The sequence below is a fragment of the Zophobas morio genome, unplaced genomic scaffold (assembly GCF_036711695.1).
Source record: "Zophobas morio isolate AGI-343-1 ecotype UQ-CSIRO unplaced genomic scaffold, CSIRO_AGI_Zmor_V1 ptg000307l, whole genome shotgun sequence".
In the NCBI taxonomy this organism is placed as follows: Eukaryota; Metazoa; Arthropoda; class Insecta; order Coleoptera; family Tenebrionidae; genus Zophobas; species Zophobas morio.
The window spans coordinates 47,690-63,335 of record NW_026972411.1 but is presented as its reverse complement, the minus strand read 5'-3'; the positions used below and the strand labels follow the sequence as shown (position 1 = coordinate 63,335).

General features: G+C 37.8%; 1 protein-coding gene and 1 long non-coding RNA gene across 6 annotated transcripts; both read right to left on the bottom strand.

Annotated features, from left to right (window-relative positions):
- Positions 1-845: 845 nt before the first annotated feature.
- LOC135119809 (uncharacterized) lies at positions 846-1,716 on the bottom strand. Of its 2 annotated transcripts, none has more exons than XR_010278374.1 (4): positions 1,646-1,716; positions 1,508-1,580; positions 977-1,456; positions 846-924 (listed from the first exon to the last, which is right to left on the bottom strand). It is a non-coding gene; the product is annotated as an uncharacterized LOC135119809 (long non-coding RNA). The 2 variants fall into 2 exon arrangements; XR_010278375.1 differs by having other exon boundaries at positions 1,633-1,657.
- Positions 1,717-6,424: 4,708 nt separating this feature from the next.
- Positions 6,425-13,569, bottom strand: LOC135119805 (DNA topoisomerase 2-alpha-like). Of its 4 annotated transcripts, none has more exons than XM_064044193.1 (44): positions 13,516-13,569; positions 13,406-13,447; positions 13,217-13,317; positions 12,447-12,555; positions 12,291-12,385; positions 12,112-12,238; positions 11,951-12,055; positions 11,834-11,888; positions 11,647-11,768; positions 11,519-11,584; positions 11,391-11,456; positions 11,237-11,337; positions 11,100-11,178; positions 10,938-11,051; positions 10,798-10,889; positions 10,603-10,731; positions 10,436-10,549; positions 10,283-10,373; positions 10,147-10,218; positions 10,002-10,086; positions 9,889-9,948; positions 9,731-9,831; positions 9,529-9,673; positions 9,355-9,475; positions 9,229-9,301; positions 9,086-9,177; positions 8,928-9,031; positions 8,802-8,866; positions 8,630-8,749; positions 8,453-8,560; positions 8,329-8,401; positions 8,185-8,275; positions 8,056-8,119; positions 7,925-8,002; positions 7,804-7,858; positions 7,668-7,747; positions 7,512-7,595; positions 7,363-7,455; positions 7,280-7,313; positions 7,196-7,221; positions 7,089-7,145; positions 6,727-7,032; positions 6,619-6,660; positions 6,425-6,562 (listed from the first exon to the last, which is right to left on the bottom strand). In XM_064044193.1, exons 2-44 carry the CDS (start codon positions 13,424-13,426, stop codon positions 6,449-6,451), a joined length of 3,930 nt encoding a protein of 1,309 aa, XP_063900263.1. In that variant the 5' UTR covers positions 13,427-13,447; positions 13,516-13,569; the 3' UTR covers positions 6,425-6,448. The 4 variants fall into 4 exon arrangements, with proteins under 4 accessions (XP_063900263.1, XP_063900266.1, XP_063900262.1 ...); XM_064044196.1 differs by lacking the exon at positions 13,516-13,569 and having other exon boundaries at positions 6,727-6,897; positions 6,949-7,032; positions 13,406-13,457; XM_064044192.1 differs by lacking the exon at positions 13,516-13,569 and having other exon boundaries at positions 13,406-13,457.
- Between the last annotated feature and the right edge of the window lie 2,077 nt (positions 13,570-15,646).

Here is a 15,646-nt window from a genome sequence, read left to right as displayed (position 1 = left end):
GGTTAAACTTTATCTTTGCTGTTTGCAATTGGTAAAGCCGAAGAACAAACCACGCATTATTGGAAGAGTTTATACAGTTGAATACGAGGTTAAAATTTTGCTACTACCTAGTGTGCAACAACAGCTTTTTATGTTCTAACCAAATTTACGTTACAAAATGTCTCAATATTTGAATCTTGGAAATGAGCGCAAGTCTATGGAAAGTAGTGATGCTGAAAGAAACCTTTTAGATTATACGTCAGGTGAAGATATTTTGGAGCACCATCAAAACTCTGATGAGAGTGACTATAATAATGACCTTTGCTCAGATGATCTAGATAGCCGTTCAGAAGAATTTTCACTTTCCAAAAAAAATTTTTTTATAAATATATTTGTATTAACTTACACCACAACTTTTTGTATAGAGTTTTCAAGAGGAGTTTTCATACCTTCTAATTGGGGTGATAGTCTTTACTTATTATTCTTTATTCTCTTTTAATAGTTATAATGATATTAACTAAGAAGAATAGTCTAACTCTATCTTTACGCATTTCTTAACCTTAAAAATTTTTTGTTTAATTTAACTTTGCTAACAAAATTACTTATATGGTAGTCAAAGTTTGTAATTTTAGTAAAATAAATTTATAGGTGATTAAATTGTGTGTAATTTTTTTTGTAAAAATCTTGTGTAACATATGTACAAGGAATGTTGTCTTAATTTTAGTCATATCCTACAAAATATTTTGCAGCCTATAAATATAATATATAATTAAGACTAATTTTAAGTAAACTATTATATAATATTTTAAAATGTGTTATTAACAACTTTATTAAAACAAAACTTTTTAACAGGCATGGCAGATCGTGTGAAAGGAAATTTTTCTAGACAATTTCTTAATGGAGCTACCATCTCCTCATTCAGTATCGGTAGAATGCTTGGTTCCACTGTGTGGGGTCACTTAAGCTCAATTATGAGCGACAAAATTATATTAATAACTTCCAGTTTGCTAGCTATTTTAGGCTCTGCTCTTTATCTTTTAGCTTATTCTTTTCCAAACCCGTGGTTGCTTATATTTTCTCGCCTTACTCACGGCATTGCGGCCGGTGTCCTTAGCATAGCTCGCTCTCACACCTCTAAAATTACAACACTAAAGCAAAGAACCCGTTACCTAGCTTTGAATGGCGCCGCTCAGTATGCTTCCTTGGGCATAGCACCTTTCTTACCTCTCCTCCTTGTACGCAATTCTGAAAGTCAGCATTGGAATTCATTCACGGCACCTGCTTTTCTTATTATAATTACCAACGTGATAAACCTTGGGCTAAGTGCTCTACTTTTCTGTAATGTCGAATGTGAAAGAGCACAGTCCGCAAGAATATTACTTCCTGCTAGCAGAGGTTCCGAAAAACTCGAAAGAAAAGTTGTCGCGGGGATTTTTCTTTACATGTTTCTTAACTTTTCATCCAGATCAGTATTTTCCTTGGTGGAAACATTAACCGTGGGTATCTACGCCGATTTTAAACACATTACAGGGGAAGTAGCGAAGGCACTTGCCGCTTCAAAACTATTTGGATTCCTGGGTCTGGGTGGGTTGTTGATGTTTCTTATAACATTATTTTTAGTAAAGTGTTTGAAGGAGAATACCATCTTATTACTTTCTCTTATTACCATTTCCTCTGGGAGTACAGTTTTACTGTGCAGCTTCTCTGAATCTTCCCTACCCTTGTTTTTTTTGGGGGTTATATTAATTTGGAGTATCGCCCTTCCACCGAAGCAGACCACTTTGGTTTCAAGTTTTTCCAAACTTCTTGGAAGCCGCCCCCAAGGACCTTTAATGGGTTGGCTGGGTACTTGTGGTTCTTTAGGACGAGTGCTTATGCCATTACTTGCTGGAATATTAGACAAGTATCAGATCTTTTCGTTAGCTAGCGTTATTTCTCTTTTAAGCGTTTGCGCTTTGGGTTCCTATATGTATTGGATTAAAACTGAACGCAGCGATAGCGTGGGATAAAAAATTAACCAATTTTTGTAACTTGCATTCCTATTAAAGCCCAGAAGGACGGCTCGCTAAAGTTAATGTGTAAAGAGCTTTATTTAATGTTTTTGAACTTGATCATAGAAAATAAAGCAATTATAGTCCTTTACATATATACTCTTTGCAAATTTGATTATTTATTTTTGTATGATGGGAAGTTGACTTACGGTCTAAACGGTAAGTGAAAATAATATATATATTAATAATGTAACTCATGTTCTATAAAATTTAAACTCGTTGGCTGTGCATCTACTTGCTTCCTATTCTATAATTTTTAATAGTCAAGGTATTTGTTAAATGTGCCTTCTTTAAATGCTTTAGAATTCTTATGCTTTACTCTTCTAGCGTAAACTATTTATAGTTAGATGAAAGGTTGCCAACACTATTATTATTTTGTACTAAGTCAAATGCTAGCCCTTTTTTCAGCGAGTGAATTTTTTTATAGGAATTTTGTTGGTCAAGAAAAATAAAATAAATATTTAAAACCTCTAAAACTCTTTAAAACATAAACGCAAAGTTTTTATTTTGCATTAACTTATAATATAAATTATACATAAAATATAAAAAAAGGGCAAAACAAACAAAAACGACAACCCCACCGAACTTTAATAAAAGGTTGCAAACACTAAACTAAAATTAATATTTATACGGTAAATGCCCAAAAATGAAAAGTAATTTTACTTTTCTGTCGTATAATTATTACCTCAACGTATATGAAAAAGAACATTTAGTTTAAAAATCTCATTTTAGCTTATGGTAACGCTTAGGCCGTTATATATAGACGAACGAGCAACGACACATGATCAGACTAGACCCAGTCCTTACCCCATTTTTATATAAATTTAAGTGATGAAAGGGAAATAACGACCTCGCGGGTAGGTTAGAGCTTGACTGAAACACATAATAGTAACACGTCGTATGAAAATTTATAGTTGTCCCCACTAATGAGGCTACTTGTTACGTCATAAGATCGTAAGGTTCTCTCAAGATAGTAGGCGTCCATAATTGTACTCTTTGGGAGCTAAATTGTAAAAGTAGAATTAAGATAAAAGTAAAACTATTAAGAACTTAGAGCAAGGATGGAGGTAAGACAGAGCTAAGATATTAGAACAAGAAAGGTGCGGAGGGACAAAACTAAAGCAACTACTGTGCATAGGCGAGAAGAGATCTTATAACCTAGAACTTGGATTAGAAATAGAACTTAGAAACTGTAAATGGTAGGAGGAAAAAGGATTTAAAAAAGAATAAGAAAAAGGCGATTAACTGTGAAATAGGTAACTCTATCAGCTATTTACTTTAAGTAGTATATTTTGAAAATCTGTTTAAGTGCTAAAACGCAAATATATTATGAACAATTTGGTAAATGCAATGCTCGTGACTAAAATTAATCTAAATAAAAAGAAGCCAGCACCAATTTTTTTCTGAGTCTGAGTTACCGGCAACTTTAATCTACATTGCAAGAGAGAAATGACTCCTGAACTTCTAAACTTTTTCGTCATATGGGTAAAGGTATGTTCACATAAAACAGATTAGTTGCAGCTAATAGCATTATATATGATATTAATATATTTATGTGACCCGGTCCTATCATCCAAAACATATTTTTGGCCTGTAAATTGTAAGGTTTCTTAAATTATTAATTTGTAAAAGGCAAACTTAAATATTATAACTATATTAAGAGACATTAAATTAAGGTAACATAATCCTATTCTGATGACCAATGCATGTGGATGTTTGTCACAACCTTTAAAGGGAGCCTTTTAGTCGCTATAGAGATTACAGGTTCGCCCAGTTCATGCGAAGTGACAAAATATAAATTTTTTTTAACACAAGTCAGTTTTGTGGTTTAATGTGTATACCACTGCATGAAATGGTATCCCACATGTCTTATAAAGCCTTAATCCTCCTGTTAGGAAAAGAAAGGCTTTTATCACCTTACACACTTCTAGTAAATCTCGCTAAATATATAAAAGCAGCGATAAAGTAAAATGTAATTTTTGAATTTATTAGTAATATAACTCATACAAAAAAGCACATCATGGTATCCGTAACCTAGTTTTTGTACCTCTCATGGGTACCCTAATATAGGCAATAATTACTATTGGCTAATGATAAACGGAAAACTTGCAAATATTACGGTCTGTAAAGCAAAATCAAATTGTGTTATACAAGTTAGTTTGTAGCATTTCCAGTTTTGTTGGTATTAATCGCTTTTCTATTAAATTTTAAAAATTTTTAATTACGGGAGGCCCCCTTGTTTATAAATTGCCATTTTTAAAATAGTTAAGTTTATTTGTATTGATTTTACTTAAGAATGCAATTCTACTCAACTCAACACTCTAAGCATGATTACAGTTAATGCTTCAGCTACTTTGCCCATATCAGCAGAAAAGTATTGGAACTTTAGACTAACTCAAGAATGGTATAAGAGGCAACCTATAACATATTCATTTTTACTCACAATGTTGAAAATAGCTTCTAACTCTTATGTAATACTATAAATATATGAGTACATAGTTCCACTTACTATTTTTTTTTGGCCACGCTAAGTTCTTATTCGCTTTGACTTATACACAGGTTTTTGGTGGAATGTGCATTTACTAAAAATAAGTCAAAAATTATCACTTTCTCCGAAAAAGACGAACTTGGTTTACCGTTTTTATATATTTTATTATTTTATTTATAATTTTTATATTTTAAAGGTAGAATAGTTTGTATGAAGTGTTCCACGAAGCCCGATCTTTCCAACGTATGCACTTACTGATCTACATTTTTTTAGTCTTTCAATTTTATTTTTCCTGTTTCAATTTAAAGTTATAATGTTATTAACGATGCCTCTTATTTTATAAGATACCCCCTTGGCTTTTAAAAATGGGGCCTGTAAGCGAACTAGAATTTGAAGACCATGTAAAACTGGACCCTGACAATAAAATCATAAAAGTGAGGACAATACCTTCCTTATTTGCCGGGAGTTGCAATATTAGTAGCCTAACGTGCATTACTCCTTTAACCGGTAAACGTAGTACACAGCTTTGAAAAAAAAGTTATTTAGTCTATAATTTGCAGAAAACGAGTGTGAACAACGCGTAGAAGCTAATATTTCTGTTAGTGTTTGGGGAGTTGGGAAATTCGTGGAAGGTTTATTTTTTTTACTCTTGTACACGGGCATCAAAAAATTCTAATTTTTTTTATTACTTGAGTTAGCTTTAATCTCAAACGGCATAAAATCAAATTATGAAAAGTTAACGCTTATCTTGGAAGAGTTTTTTAACCGGTATCCCTTTCACCAGAAAGATAAAGAGTCGCCTGCACTATGCCGTACTGCTACTATTTTTATGGAAATTTTCATAAACCTATCGTTAACTATATTTTCAAGAGCATCTCATTTATTATAACACAAGCAAACTTATTAACTTAGCGCTCGTTTTCTAAGTTTTTAAATCAAATATAATTGCCATACCTTGCAGTGGCGGTCCCCAAAAGAAACAGACAAGCTCGTGCTTCTTCTGTACCTTCTGAAATATCGATTCCGAGCTGGAATTGCAAACAAGCGGCCAGCTTTAGATTTATCAAGTCGCACAGTTACGTTGGCGATCTTGCACCCGAAGGACTGCATCCCACCTTTGACAAGAACGAAGGTGACTTTTCGGTTGGTACAGCTTCCTACATCTGCGAAGAGCTGTCTGCAGACCTCAAAGACAACAGTGCTCCAATTTTGAATGATTCTATTAAAGTTGAATCTTTCGGGATAAGCGAGATCCCCATCGAGCCTGTAGCAATTAGCGAGCCACTTAATCCGCCTGCCAGCCAGTCAGTTCCGAAGCGAAGATCGCCGGTAGACTTGGACACTGTGAAGTTTGATCAGCAGCTCATGCAGCATATCCACGAGAAGAGGCAGTTGTTTTCGGTTGTGATTATCTACAGCATGTGCTGTAACACTGCCCTCTGGTTGAGGCTCTTGAACAGTCGCAGATTCGAGATCACCCGCCTGGGAAAGCTTAACTGCAGTATTGTTTAGCTTATCAACAAGGGTGAATATTATAGCTCCAGCTGAAATTGAGTCTGGTGAACTCCTAATTTCAGATTTTTCTGTATTTGCATTTCTCAATAATAAATTAGAACTGTTGTTTTGCAACTTCTGTTTTTTTTTTTTTTTTTGCTCTAAAAGGCTATCTTAACACACTTTGACTCCCTGTATTACTTGGATTTAATCAGTCGAATAAAAAAGCAGGTGTATAAATTTTTAGAAGTTTATAAAAAGTGGGCGAGTGGGTGATGTTCACCGACTCCACTATACTAAAAAAATTGTTTTAATGCTACTTCACTCTGTGTTTACACTCTAAAGAAAGCAGTAAACATCACTACACTTATCAAAAGTTAGATGAATTTCGTAACATTAACCTTCTTTATTTTTAGACAAAAAGTTTATAAGCGAGTTACAAGATGGGATCTGTGGCAGAAACTGTCTTTAAAGTGGCGAGCGAGCTTGAGAGTTTGGCTTTGGAAGCTAGTCTCTCTGCAAGAGTTTGTATATATGCCTCCGACTCGTCCTATGTATAGCGAGCTTAAGCAACAACAGGATAGAACATAGCATTGAAAAAAAAACCTCGCTGCTCAAATTCCCACCATCCACGTTCTCACTACTACTCTGAAAGCATGATTACCCCAGTATATAAAATTAACAGGCAAACTTAAATTTGGGGCCCAAAAGTACCAAAGAGTTTTCGGAAATTGCTGAAGAAAAGGGGCTCTTTCGAGGGATATTCGAAGATTTGACCGTTTTTCTTAAATTAAGAGGTTTTGCGGCTTCGGAAGAGAGAAGTGAACCGCCACGAGAATCCTCAAAGTCGTAGAACCCAGAGGTTAGGTCCACGGGGAGGTCAGCCTTTTTGAGTCCTTTTTCGTTATTCTTCTGAAGCGGGGTCTGCGGCAGAACCTCGAAGGCTGGCGGCTTGGAACGGTGATTAGGCTGCTGCCCATCTTTCCCGGTAAAATTCCCGGGAACGGGAACCTCCACTCCCTGCGGGTGCGCTATAAACAAGGATGCAGCGAGAGGCATAAAGGGTCCACACGCACCGGCTGCTCTCTTGGCACAGAAAACTTTGCATTGCACTTCCTACCGCCCAGGCGGTGCTACTGCCAGTAGTTACTACTCGCACGGATGTTCTAGAGATGGACGCAACCTTTCCTTTACTGGAAGACGAAGTCTCTATGAAAGTAGCCGATCTTATAACAAATTAATTGTGCACTCCAATAAACTGTAGAACCTGATGCTCTGCCCGAGTAGAGTTCGTCGTACATCTACAAAGCAGTAAACACTATCATCGCAGAATAAAAGTGGGTGGCTTACTGCTTTAAACTCTGCCAAGTCGTTTCTCCAGAGCTGGTTTACCGAAGTTTCGATCAGCAACATCAACTCCTCCGTTTTCTGACGCATCGTATCCTACTCGAGGAAAGGAGAGGCTTCAAATAAGATGAAAGCGGAACATTGGACTTTACCTCTAAATTCTGGACTTTTTCTGCAGTCAAGTTCCAAAGAGGCATGGACAGAAGATAATTATAACCGGAATTATCTTCGCTCTCCTGCGTGCCCGCAAAACGAACATGTCAAGAAAATCAGGCAGAGGATCTTTTTTTTTGGTAAGAATAGAGAACCTTTGTGTTGAACTTTTTATAGTTTTTCAAGTTTAGTTCTTCTAACAGATGTTTCTTAGGTTTATTGTTGAGGATGATGTCTGGCCCAAACAAAGTGTTATAAGGCCAAATATTGGCTTAAAATTTAGGGGCACACCTCCGCTTATAATGGCCTTGACAAAGCGGACTTTATTGGAAAGCCTTTCATGCTCCTTAGTAAAAAAAAAAAGCCAATTCTTATTAAAGCGAAAGCTGATCAGAGTGAGATTGACACTCACCCTCGTGTACACTTCGACCAGGTAAGCCTTCCGCTTTTTATAAAACTCTAAACGAACTTCAAAAAATTCTTGGAGAATCTGAAAAGCAGATGGAAACAAATACGGCAATCGCTTCACTATTAAGTTTTTACGGCGTTTGCATTTTCGTATTTTTTGATTTTTCCATGAGGATCAAAGGCTACTAAGTTATTTTTTCTAAAAGCGCAGAAGTTTAGTTACACAGCTGTGCTTCCAAGCGGCTAAACACCAGTTAAACTTACGAAAACTGCGACTCCAACTTTAATTTTTTGTGGATCAGGCCCTGATGGGCTTCGTCTATGATGTTTGCGTCCACCGTTAATAGAAAGTTAACTGCAGAACACACCCTCACATGGCGCAAAGGCAAAGGTTAAGCGTCTAAAAACCTTCTGTGTCTGTATGATACTCTTTGAAGTCTTTGACAAAAGGACTATCGCTGGTCAAGACAGCATCCAAGAACTAGAAATCCCTCAGGAAAATAATTGCAGTTGTGTTGGACAGAAGGTAAACCTCCTTATACGAGGAGGTCCACGTCCGGATGGGAAGTTCGATGATCTGCAACGTGTTACTGTCGAGGATCTTCACTCTTCCAAAAGTTTTATAACTATCCTCACACTCCTGAGTGCGAAAGAAGCTGTAAGTCAGAGCGCGTAATCACGGTGGGGGAGGGGGGCCTCAAGCGCTTACCTCCACTACACCCTCGAAGCCGTGGTAGTACGGCTTCATCGGCGTCGGCGCTTTTCCGTCAAGCAGCCTGTATATATTGCTGATAATGTCGGAAACATTGTAGTTGGGGATGCTTGTTCTCTACGGTGGCGTATGAGAGCATCGTAAACAATCCTTAAGTTAGCAAGTAAACCCAGCCGGTGCCGATACCCTCGCAGCCATTCACCAGAAGCATGGGCACAATCGGGCAGTACCACTCTGCAGTGAGTGCGAAAGTTAGTGACGCAGAGGAGGCGGCAGTACAGGGAAGCCGGGTGACCCGGCTCGATGCTCTGGCCATCGTCGTCTAGTAAATTCAATATATTATCATCTGCCGCAGGAAATAGTAAGCGAGCCAGCGGGCTTAACGCCGTGTGGATGTACCTGGAAGGGATAACGACAAGAGTGGGGATAAGCGAAGGAGACGAGAACTCTTACCGAGGGCTGGACGCATCCTTTCCGCCCATAAGACGACTACCAAAAGAACCAATAGGAAGGAGAAGGTTAAGGTTATTGCTTCCCACAAAATTCTTGGCACATAGATGACCAGAAGGTTTCGCGGGCGACTACAAGAAGCCTACCTGAGCCATGCTGACAATGGTAGCGCATAGACTGGCCTCGCCGTGGTGGTAAGCCGAGTGTTCAGCTACGTAACTGTATGTAGTACCAATTAGAATAGGGCGGCCTATAACGCGCGTTCAACTTACCCAGCCAGCTGACTGACTTTGATTTCCTTTTTAAGGTTACGCTTGAAGCACGCGAATAATACCTTCCGCTGGCCCGGTTTCAAGCCGTCCATTACAGAAGGAATAGAGCGCATGTTATCCGCTGGCACTTGAGTTACTGCCCAAGCAAAAAAGCGTGAAAAGGAGAAAGGGCACCCATAGAGAAGAGGACGAGCTCCTTGTCAATGAAGTCAGTATACGTAATAAAGTCCACATTCTGGTCCAGAAACGTGCCAGGAATGAAGGAGCCCAACCACTCCTTCCGGTCATCCGCCTTTTTCTTACTGAAAGCCAACTCAATCTGCCGCCCATTTATGTGAAAAATTCTAAAAAAACTGGCGGCCGTCGAAGCCCAAACCTTATCATTATCGCCTGGCGAGGACCAGCTAAACGAGATTTTATGCTTCCGCAGGTTTTGGAAGTACTCCTTGGCCTCGGCGGGAGTGCTTGTGCCCAGACCTGTAGCACAAGCTCATGCTGCAACTCGAAGGACGGAAAAGGACAGGCAAAGAAAACCTTTGTAGTACTTGATATCCCAACCGTCCGTGTTAGTTCTGCTCTTCCATTCTTGATACTCTGATAACTCGAGGGCGTAAGCAAGACCCAGTCACTCTTATACAAGGCAGTACCTGGAATCGTGTAAAAGGGGATGCATACGTGGCCCTTTTTAACTTTTACGATGGGTGTGATGAACTCAACCAAAAAGCCAGGAATCTGTGGAACCGCCATAATTAGACGGGGCTGCGATTAGCTGGTAGTGCGAAGGCAAGGAACCTTGAGAAGGGAAGGCCAAAAGTAGTGGACAAAGTTGATAATCAACCCTTTGATGTGCGAACCGTCATGGTCCTAAAAAAAAATGGATGGGACACACGCGTAAGAAAGCGCAAAGTATGAGGGCGGAGTATATTACTTGGTCCGTCATGATCATGAGGGAGCCGTATCGAAGACTGCTGATATCTCTATACACGTAGTTATACTTCAACCCCACTATCTTAACGATGCTAGTTAAAGGTGGTGAGGTCGTGTTAGAGTTCACAGTCTTTACTGCACGAGCGAAATGAACTTTTGTATCTCGCTGTTTCCCATAATCTGCTTATGGGTCGCCTCCCGCACATTCAGCAACTTGCCTTTTAAGGGAAATACACCGTAAAAGTCGCGGCCTACAACGCTCAGTCCACTAGAAGCGTGGAATAGGAAGTTGCAGGACAACTGGAGATCGAAGAGGAGTACCTCACGGCGAGTGTTTTTGCAGAGTCTCCCTCCGTCAGAATAAGAGTGCACTGGTGGGAAAGTCTTGTGCCAGCCTTATTAGCATCATCCAGTTTCGGTATACCAGTGAGTCGGGCCCCCTTGTTCCCGCTGAGAAGCACCGGGCACATAATTAGATAATGGGAGACGGCTCCGCGGCTCCGTTCAGATGGTAACCTGCACTGTTTTCTCAGTTCGCTTGCTTGCTTGAACTTGGCCCACTCTAGAAGCTTATCGATGACCCCAGAGTGAATGACAGCCTTAATAAACTAGTCGACGATAAGTAGTGGATAGTCCACGTGTTTATCGGAAATTACCTTATCACTCAAGTCACATTTGGAGCCAAAGGCGGCAGGGCCAAGTGTCATGTGCTCTTTGGTCTGCGAACTGAACGACGGATTCTCAATCCGGCAGTTAACAAATACCCACAGCTGCAGAAATGCCGTTAAAAAAGACCAGTAAAGCAGGATAGCACGTACGTAATTTTTAATTTGCGTTGGTTTTACTGGCGCCGCCTTATTTTTTTTGGCAACAATTTCCACAATATTCGATACTATTCTAATGAAGTACATAAAAGCGGTGGGCTAACAAAAGATTATGCAAAAATCTGTCATACTTCTCGCAGGCGTGTGTCACGTGGGTCCCTCCCTTTGTTGTTGCAATGGCATTAACAAAGCTGTTTTGCTGGAACTGCCCGTCGCTGTGCGTTATGCCCACCTTAAGGTTGTTGGAAGGCATCAGAGGCGGGCACAATACCCCTACGGCAGTACCTCCCAGCGGTTGTTCACCCGCTCGTACAGAATAGGGACGCTTTTATCTTGCTTCGTAAGGAAAAGCTGCAGTCAAATACCATTATGAAACAGGTTTCGCATCTCGAAACTGGGAAGCGGCCAGATACTTTAATGTAACTTTGGAAACCACTAATTGGAATACGCTCGCCATTCAAGACGACCCGAACGTCTTCCTACCAATAGAAGACATGCAGGTCAGCAGGGCCACAACTTATATCTAATAGCAGTAGAAGACCAAAACGCCAGCCATGTCGTATGCCCTTTTGGTGAAGAGAGCAATGATATCCTCATCCAAGCCTTCCATGCGGAACCTGCCAAAGTCCGGCGTAAAGCAAATAGACGTGTATTCTTTGACTCCTAAACAAAAGGTGCTTTACTAAAAAGGGCATTTGCTCAGAAGTGCGAAAGGCACAACACCAAACCGTGGTTACGAGTCACGCGGGGCGTACTCCTTTCCGTCATATTATTACGGAACTCCTTCGGGAGAAATACATAGCCAGTGGCTAAAAAGTCACCCGCGGGGACGGCACACGCTGAACCTGTCGGAAGAGCAGACCTGTTTCCTTATCGGCAGTTTCTACGACAAAAAGAGTGCTGAAGATGTTGCATAGCTTCGCACCAAAACCGTTTCTTCCGCCAGTTACCTTCCCAGCAGGATGGCATCCGGCGAGTGTTACAAAAGTAAGGAGAGGTAGATTACCTTTTTCTCCTCGTCGTTGTAGTTGGAAGAAGTGAGGAGATGACCAAACACTAATTCAGGCACATACATTTTTTCTTTTTGAAGAATGCGAATTGGAAGACCTTTTCCATTGTTCCAAATTTCAATTCTATAGGAAAAAAAATAAAAATTTATCACAAGATCATCTGTGCACAGTTTACCTGTTACTCGTCCGATCAATACATATAACTAACTTATTCATGGACGGATCGCGTTGCTTATTGTCAGCAGCGTTAACCAAAATTTCATCAAAGATCTTTAATTTATACGCATATTATAATAATTCGAAAGTCAAAACCATAAATTTCTTACAAAACCTTATAAAGTCCCGGGACATAAGTGATGGACTTGTACACCATTTCATGTTTCTCAACCACCCACTGATTCTCAGTTATTTTTTCAGTAGAGCCTATGTAGGAATCGGGTCTTCAACAAAATAAATTTAAATTAAAAGATGAAGATTTATAAAAATATAGTATGCAAATTTAAAACATGAAAACTGAAAAAGATAATTTCTAAGACTAAGTTTAGCTAAGACAATAAGATGCTACACTAATTATAGTTTTGACAAAGTATTAATAAAAGGCGACAGCGTGAACACTTCCTTAAGTATTTCTGTTATTTATTTTAACCTTCTAAGTAGACCTGCGCTAATTTTTTTTTTAAAACCCTAATCCGTAAACTCTAAGTAAAAATAAAAAGTTGCCACCATCTGACTAATAAGGATGTTTAATAATGCCATTAATGTAGATTTTTGGTCTTCAGATCTGGTTTTGGGTAATTCTCCATAGAGTATTCTTCAACCAGAACCATTTACATCGCTTTTTTATAAAGATAACTAAATGAACTCTCAGCAACCGAATTATTCTGCATTTTTTAGTACACTTTCGTGTTAACTTAACTAGTGTCTTGCGTTGCTTTAAATGTCTATGATTTCTTTATATAATATTGATGTGAGAAGGTACCTAGCGCAAACATTACATATAATTCCAAAGGATAAAATTTTAAAAAATGTAATCAAGTTTGTCCATGAAAAAGGTTAGTTTACGTAAAAAGAAATTTGTGGCAAATAAGTTTGTTGAAAGACCTTAAAAGAACATGTTCTCGCTGTGTTTTCTTCTGATATATTTCATCAAGAGCCTTAACGGGTATATTATCCCGACCATTCAGTATGCGGTTTTCCTTGAACTAAATAATTTTCAGCATAAAAAAAATAGCCTTAAAAAAAAATGCAAAACCCTTTTAGAAAATTAACTAAATCTACACGTTTTAGTACCTCTTCGTAATCAACTTCCATTACACCCTTAAAAGTTTGATACTAGCAAAACAATCAGAGGAGCAGAGAAAGCGCAAATGAACGAAAGTATTATTTATATTAAAACCAACTCAAAGGAATTTTTGAGCCAATACAGCTAACTTGGGAGTTAGCGCGTGAAGTTGTCCACTGGGTGAAAGCATCTAACGAGCAAAACCTTTTAGTTTCAGCCTGAACAAAGTTTTATAATAATTATTAATATTACCAACAGAAATTTATAAAAAAGTAAGAATATCAGAACTAATATAAAAAAAACTAAAATATAAAAATATCATATAGATTTTAATATATTATGAAAAATAAATAAAATAAATGGCGACAGATTAATTTTATTGTCCGTTACGTTATATTATACTGTAAAAACGAGTTTAAAAATTAAATAAAAATTCCAAATTTTGATATTACTCTAATTACTATTTCCTTTTTTAATGATTTTTTTCTATAATAAAGTAAAAAATAACCCTTTGCTGGAGAGTAGAGCTCTAAAAGAGAGGGTTATTTTTAACATATTAAATGTCTGCAGACGGTAACTAGTAGTCAGTGTATTAATATGACGAAAAAAATTTAAAATTTCCTTTTCTTTCCCACGCGAGTGAAATCACAAACCCTGCAATGGAAAAGCAAATATACTTAGAATAATAGGTATTGACGATTTAGCCGTAAGACGGGTCAGAGGAGAGAAAACTGCATAGGTTTTTTTTTAAAAAAGCTCACACAACAAAGTTGTTTAGTTGCTTACTCGGCATGGGCCTTCCAGTTTTATATGGTAATGCCAACTTTAAAGAGCAAACTCTACTGCGAAAGTCAGGTGGTCTATATGCAGTCAAATGGATTTTTACCATAGCGCAAAGAATAAATGCTTAGAATATGACGAAGAAAAAATGACGAAAAGCCAGATAAACGTGTTTTTTATTAATTTATATACACCACTGTCTTGCTACAGGCGTGATTTACAATTCCTCTGTTGGGTGAGGGTTTGAAAACTACGGCTTCCTTAACGGGTCAGTATAATAGCACAACAGAGGGCGTAAACAAAATAGACGGGAGTTGTGTTTTTATAGGCAACCAAGTCGTTTATATACCTTTAAAGGTTAAAAAAAAAGCATTTCCAATTATGTATATTTGTTTAATTAAATTTAAAAGATACTTCGGAGATAATAATTTTCTGCCAACCTGTTTAGTAATGCGTTTATTTTCATAAATATTAGTATGATATTTTTTTCCCATCTATGGTACAGTTTTAGTATGAATAATGGATGATATAGAAACAGTAGTATTATTTCCTAGTACCTACTCTTTTAACAGCTTGGAGTGGTGGTTTTGTTAAGTAGCAAGTAACCAACAAGTCTTCGTTAGGGGTAGGTTCTTTTAAGCTCATGGATGGAATCCGGGATATTTAAGTTAGCCTAATAAGCTACAGTTCGGTGCAAGTAGCGTAATAATGAATATAAACTTCCGCACTCATTTTCCCGCAGAGCAAGTGATATTTATACTTTCAGGGAAGAATTAAAAAATGTGGGACAAAGAAGAAATCAGGGGGCTACCTAAACCATCTACCACCTGGCATGGAACGTGATTTATCAGAGCCACCACCAATCAACCCTAAACTAACCCCATCCTTTAATTCCATTCAGAATATTCCTTAAACATTAGCTAAATATGAGAGTAATAGACTATATTAAAATATAGAACTCGCCGGTACCATAACTTTAAGAAATATGTCCTTTATAGTGTTTGCCAAGAAAAAATACTCTTAAAAGAGGTTTCCTTAATGCCACCTACGAATTAACATAAGATATTATTTTATATGTAATAACACTACTCTGAATTGTAATGATGAATCCTTTTTTCATCGTCTCTTTTTCTCTCTTTCTGTAATGTAATAAAAACAAACAAATGCTTTATATAAACTTTATGGGCATTTTTACAAACAATTCTCTTTTTAATGTAATTAATAAATACTACTATCAAATAAATTTTCAAACATATTTTAATTACATTCTCAATGAATACCACAATTTTGAGCTCCACATTAAAAGTTAGTTTTGCCTTATTTGATTAAAATACTTATGGGCTGCCAATTAATCCATAGCTATACTATGGAACGTTCAATGTTTACCCCCCTTAATAAAGCATTATACGCGACCAAGCAAGACGGGCAACTGTAGCACGAACTTATATAAGAAAATCAAAAGAAGCAGG

Coding starts and splice junctions, on each gene's coding strand:
- LOC135119805 (XM_064044193.1), bottom strand. CDS start 13,426: ATGGAAGTTGATTACGAAGAG. Junction 11,179..11,236: donor GTGACACACGCCTGCGAGAA/GTATGACAGATT, acceptor GTACTTCATTAG/AATAGTATCGAATATTGTGG. Junction 8,750..8,801: donor AGGGTATCGGCACCGGCTGG/GTTTACTTGCTA, acceptor ACGCCACCGTAG/AGAACAAGCATCCCCAACTA.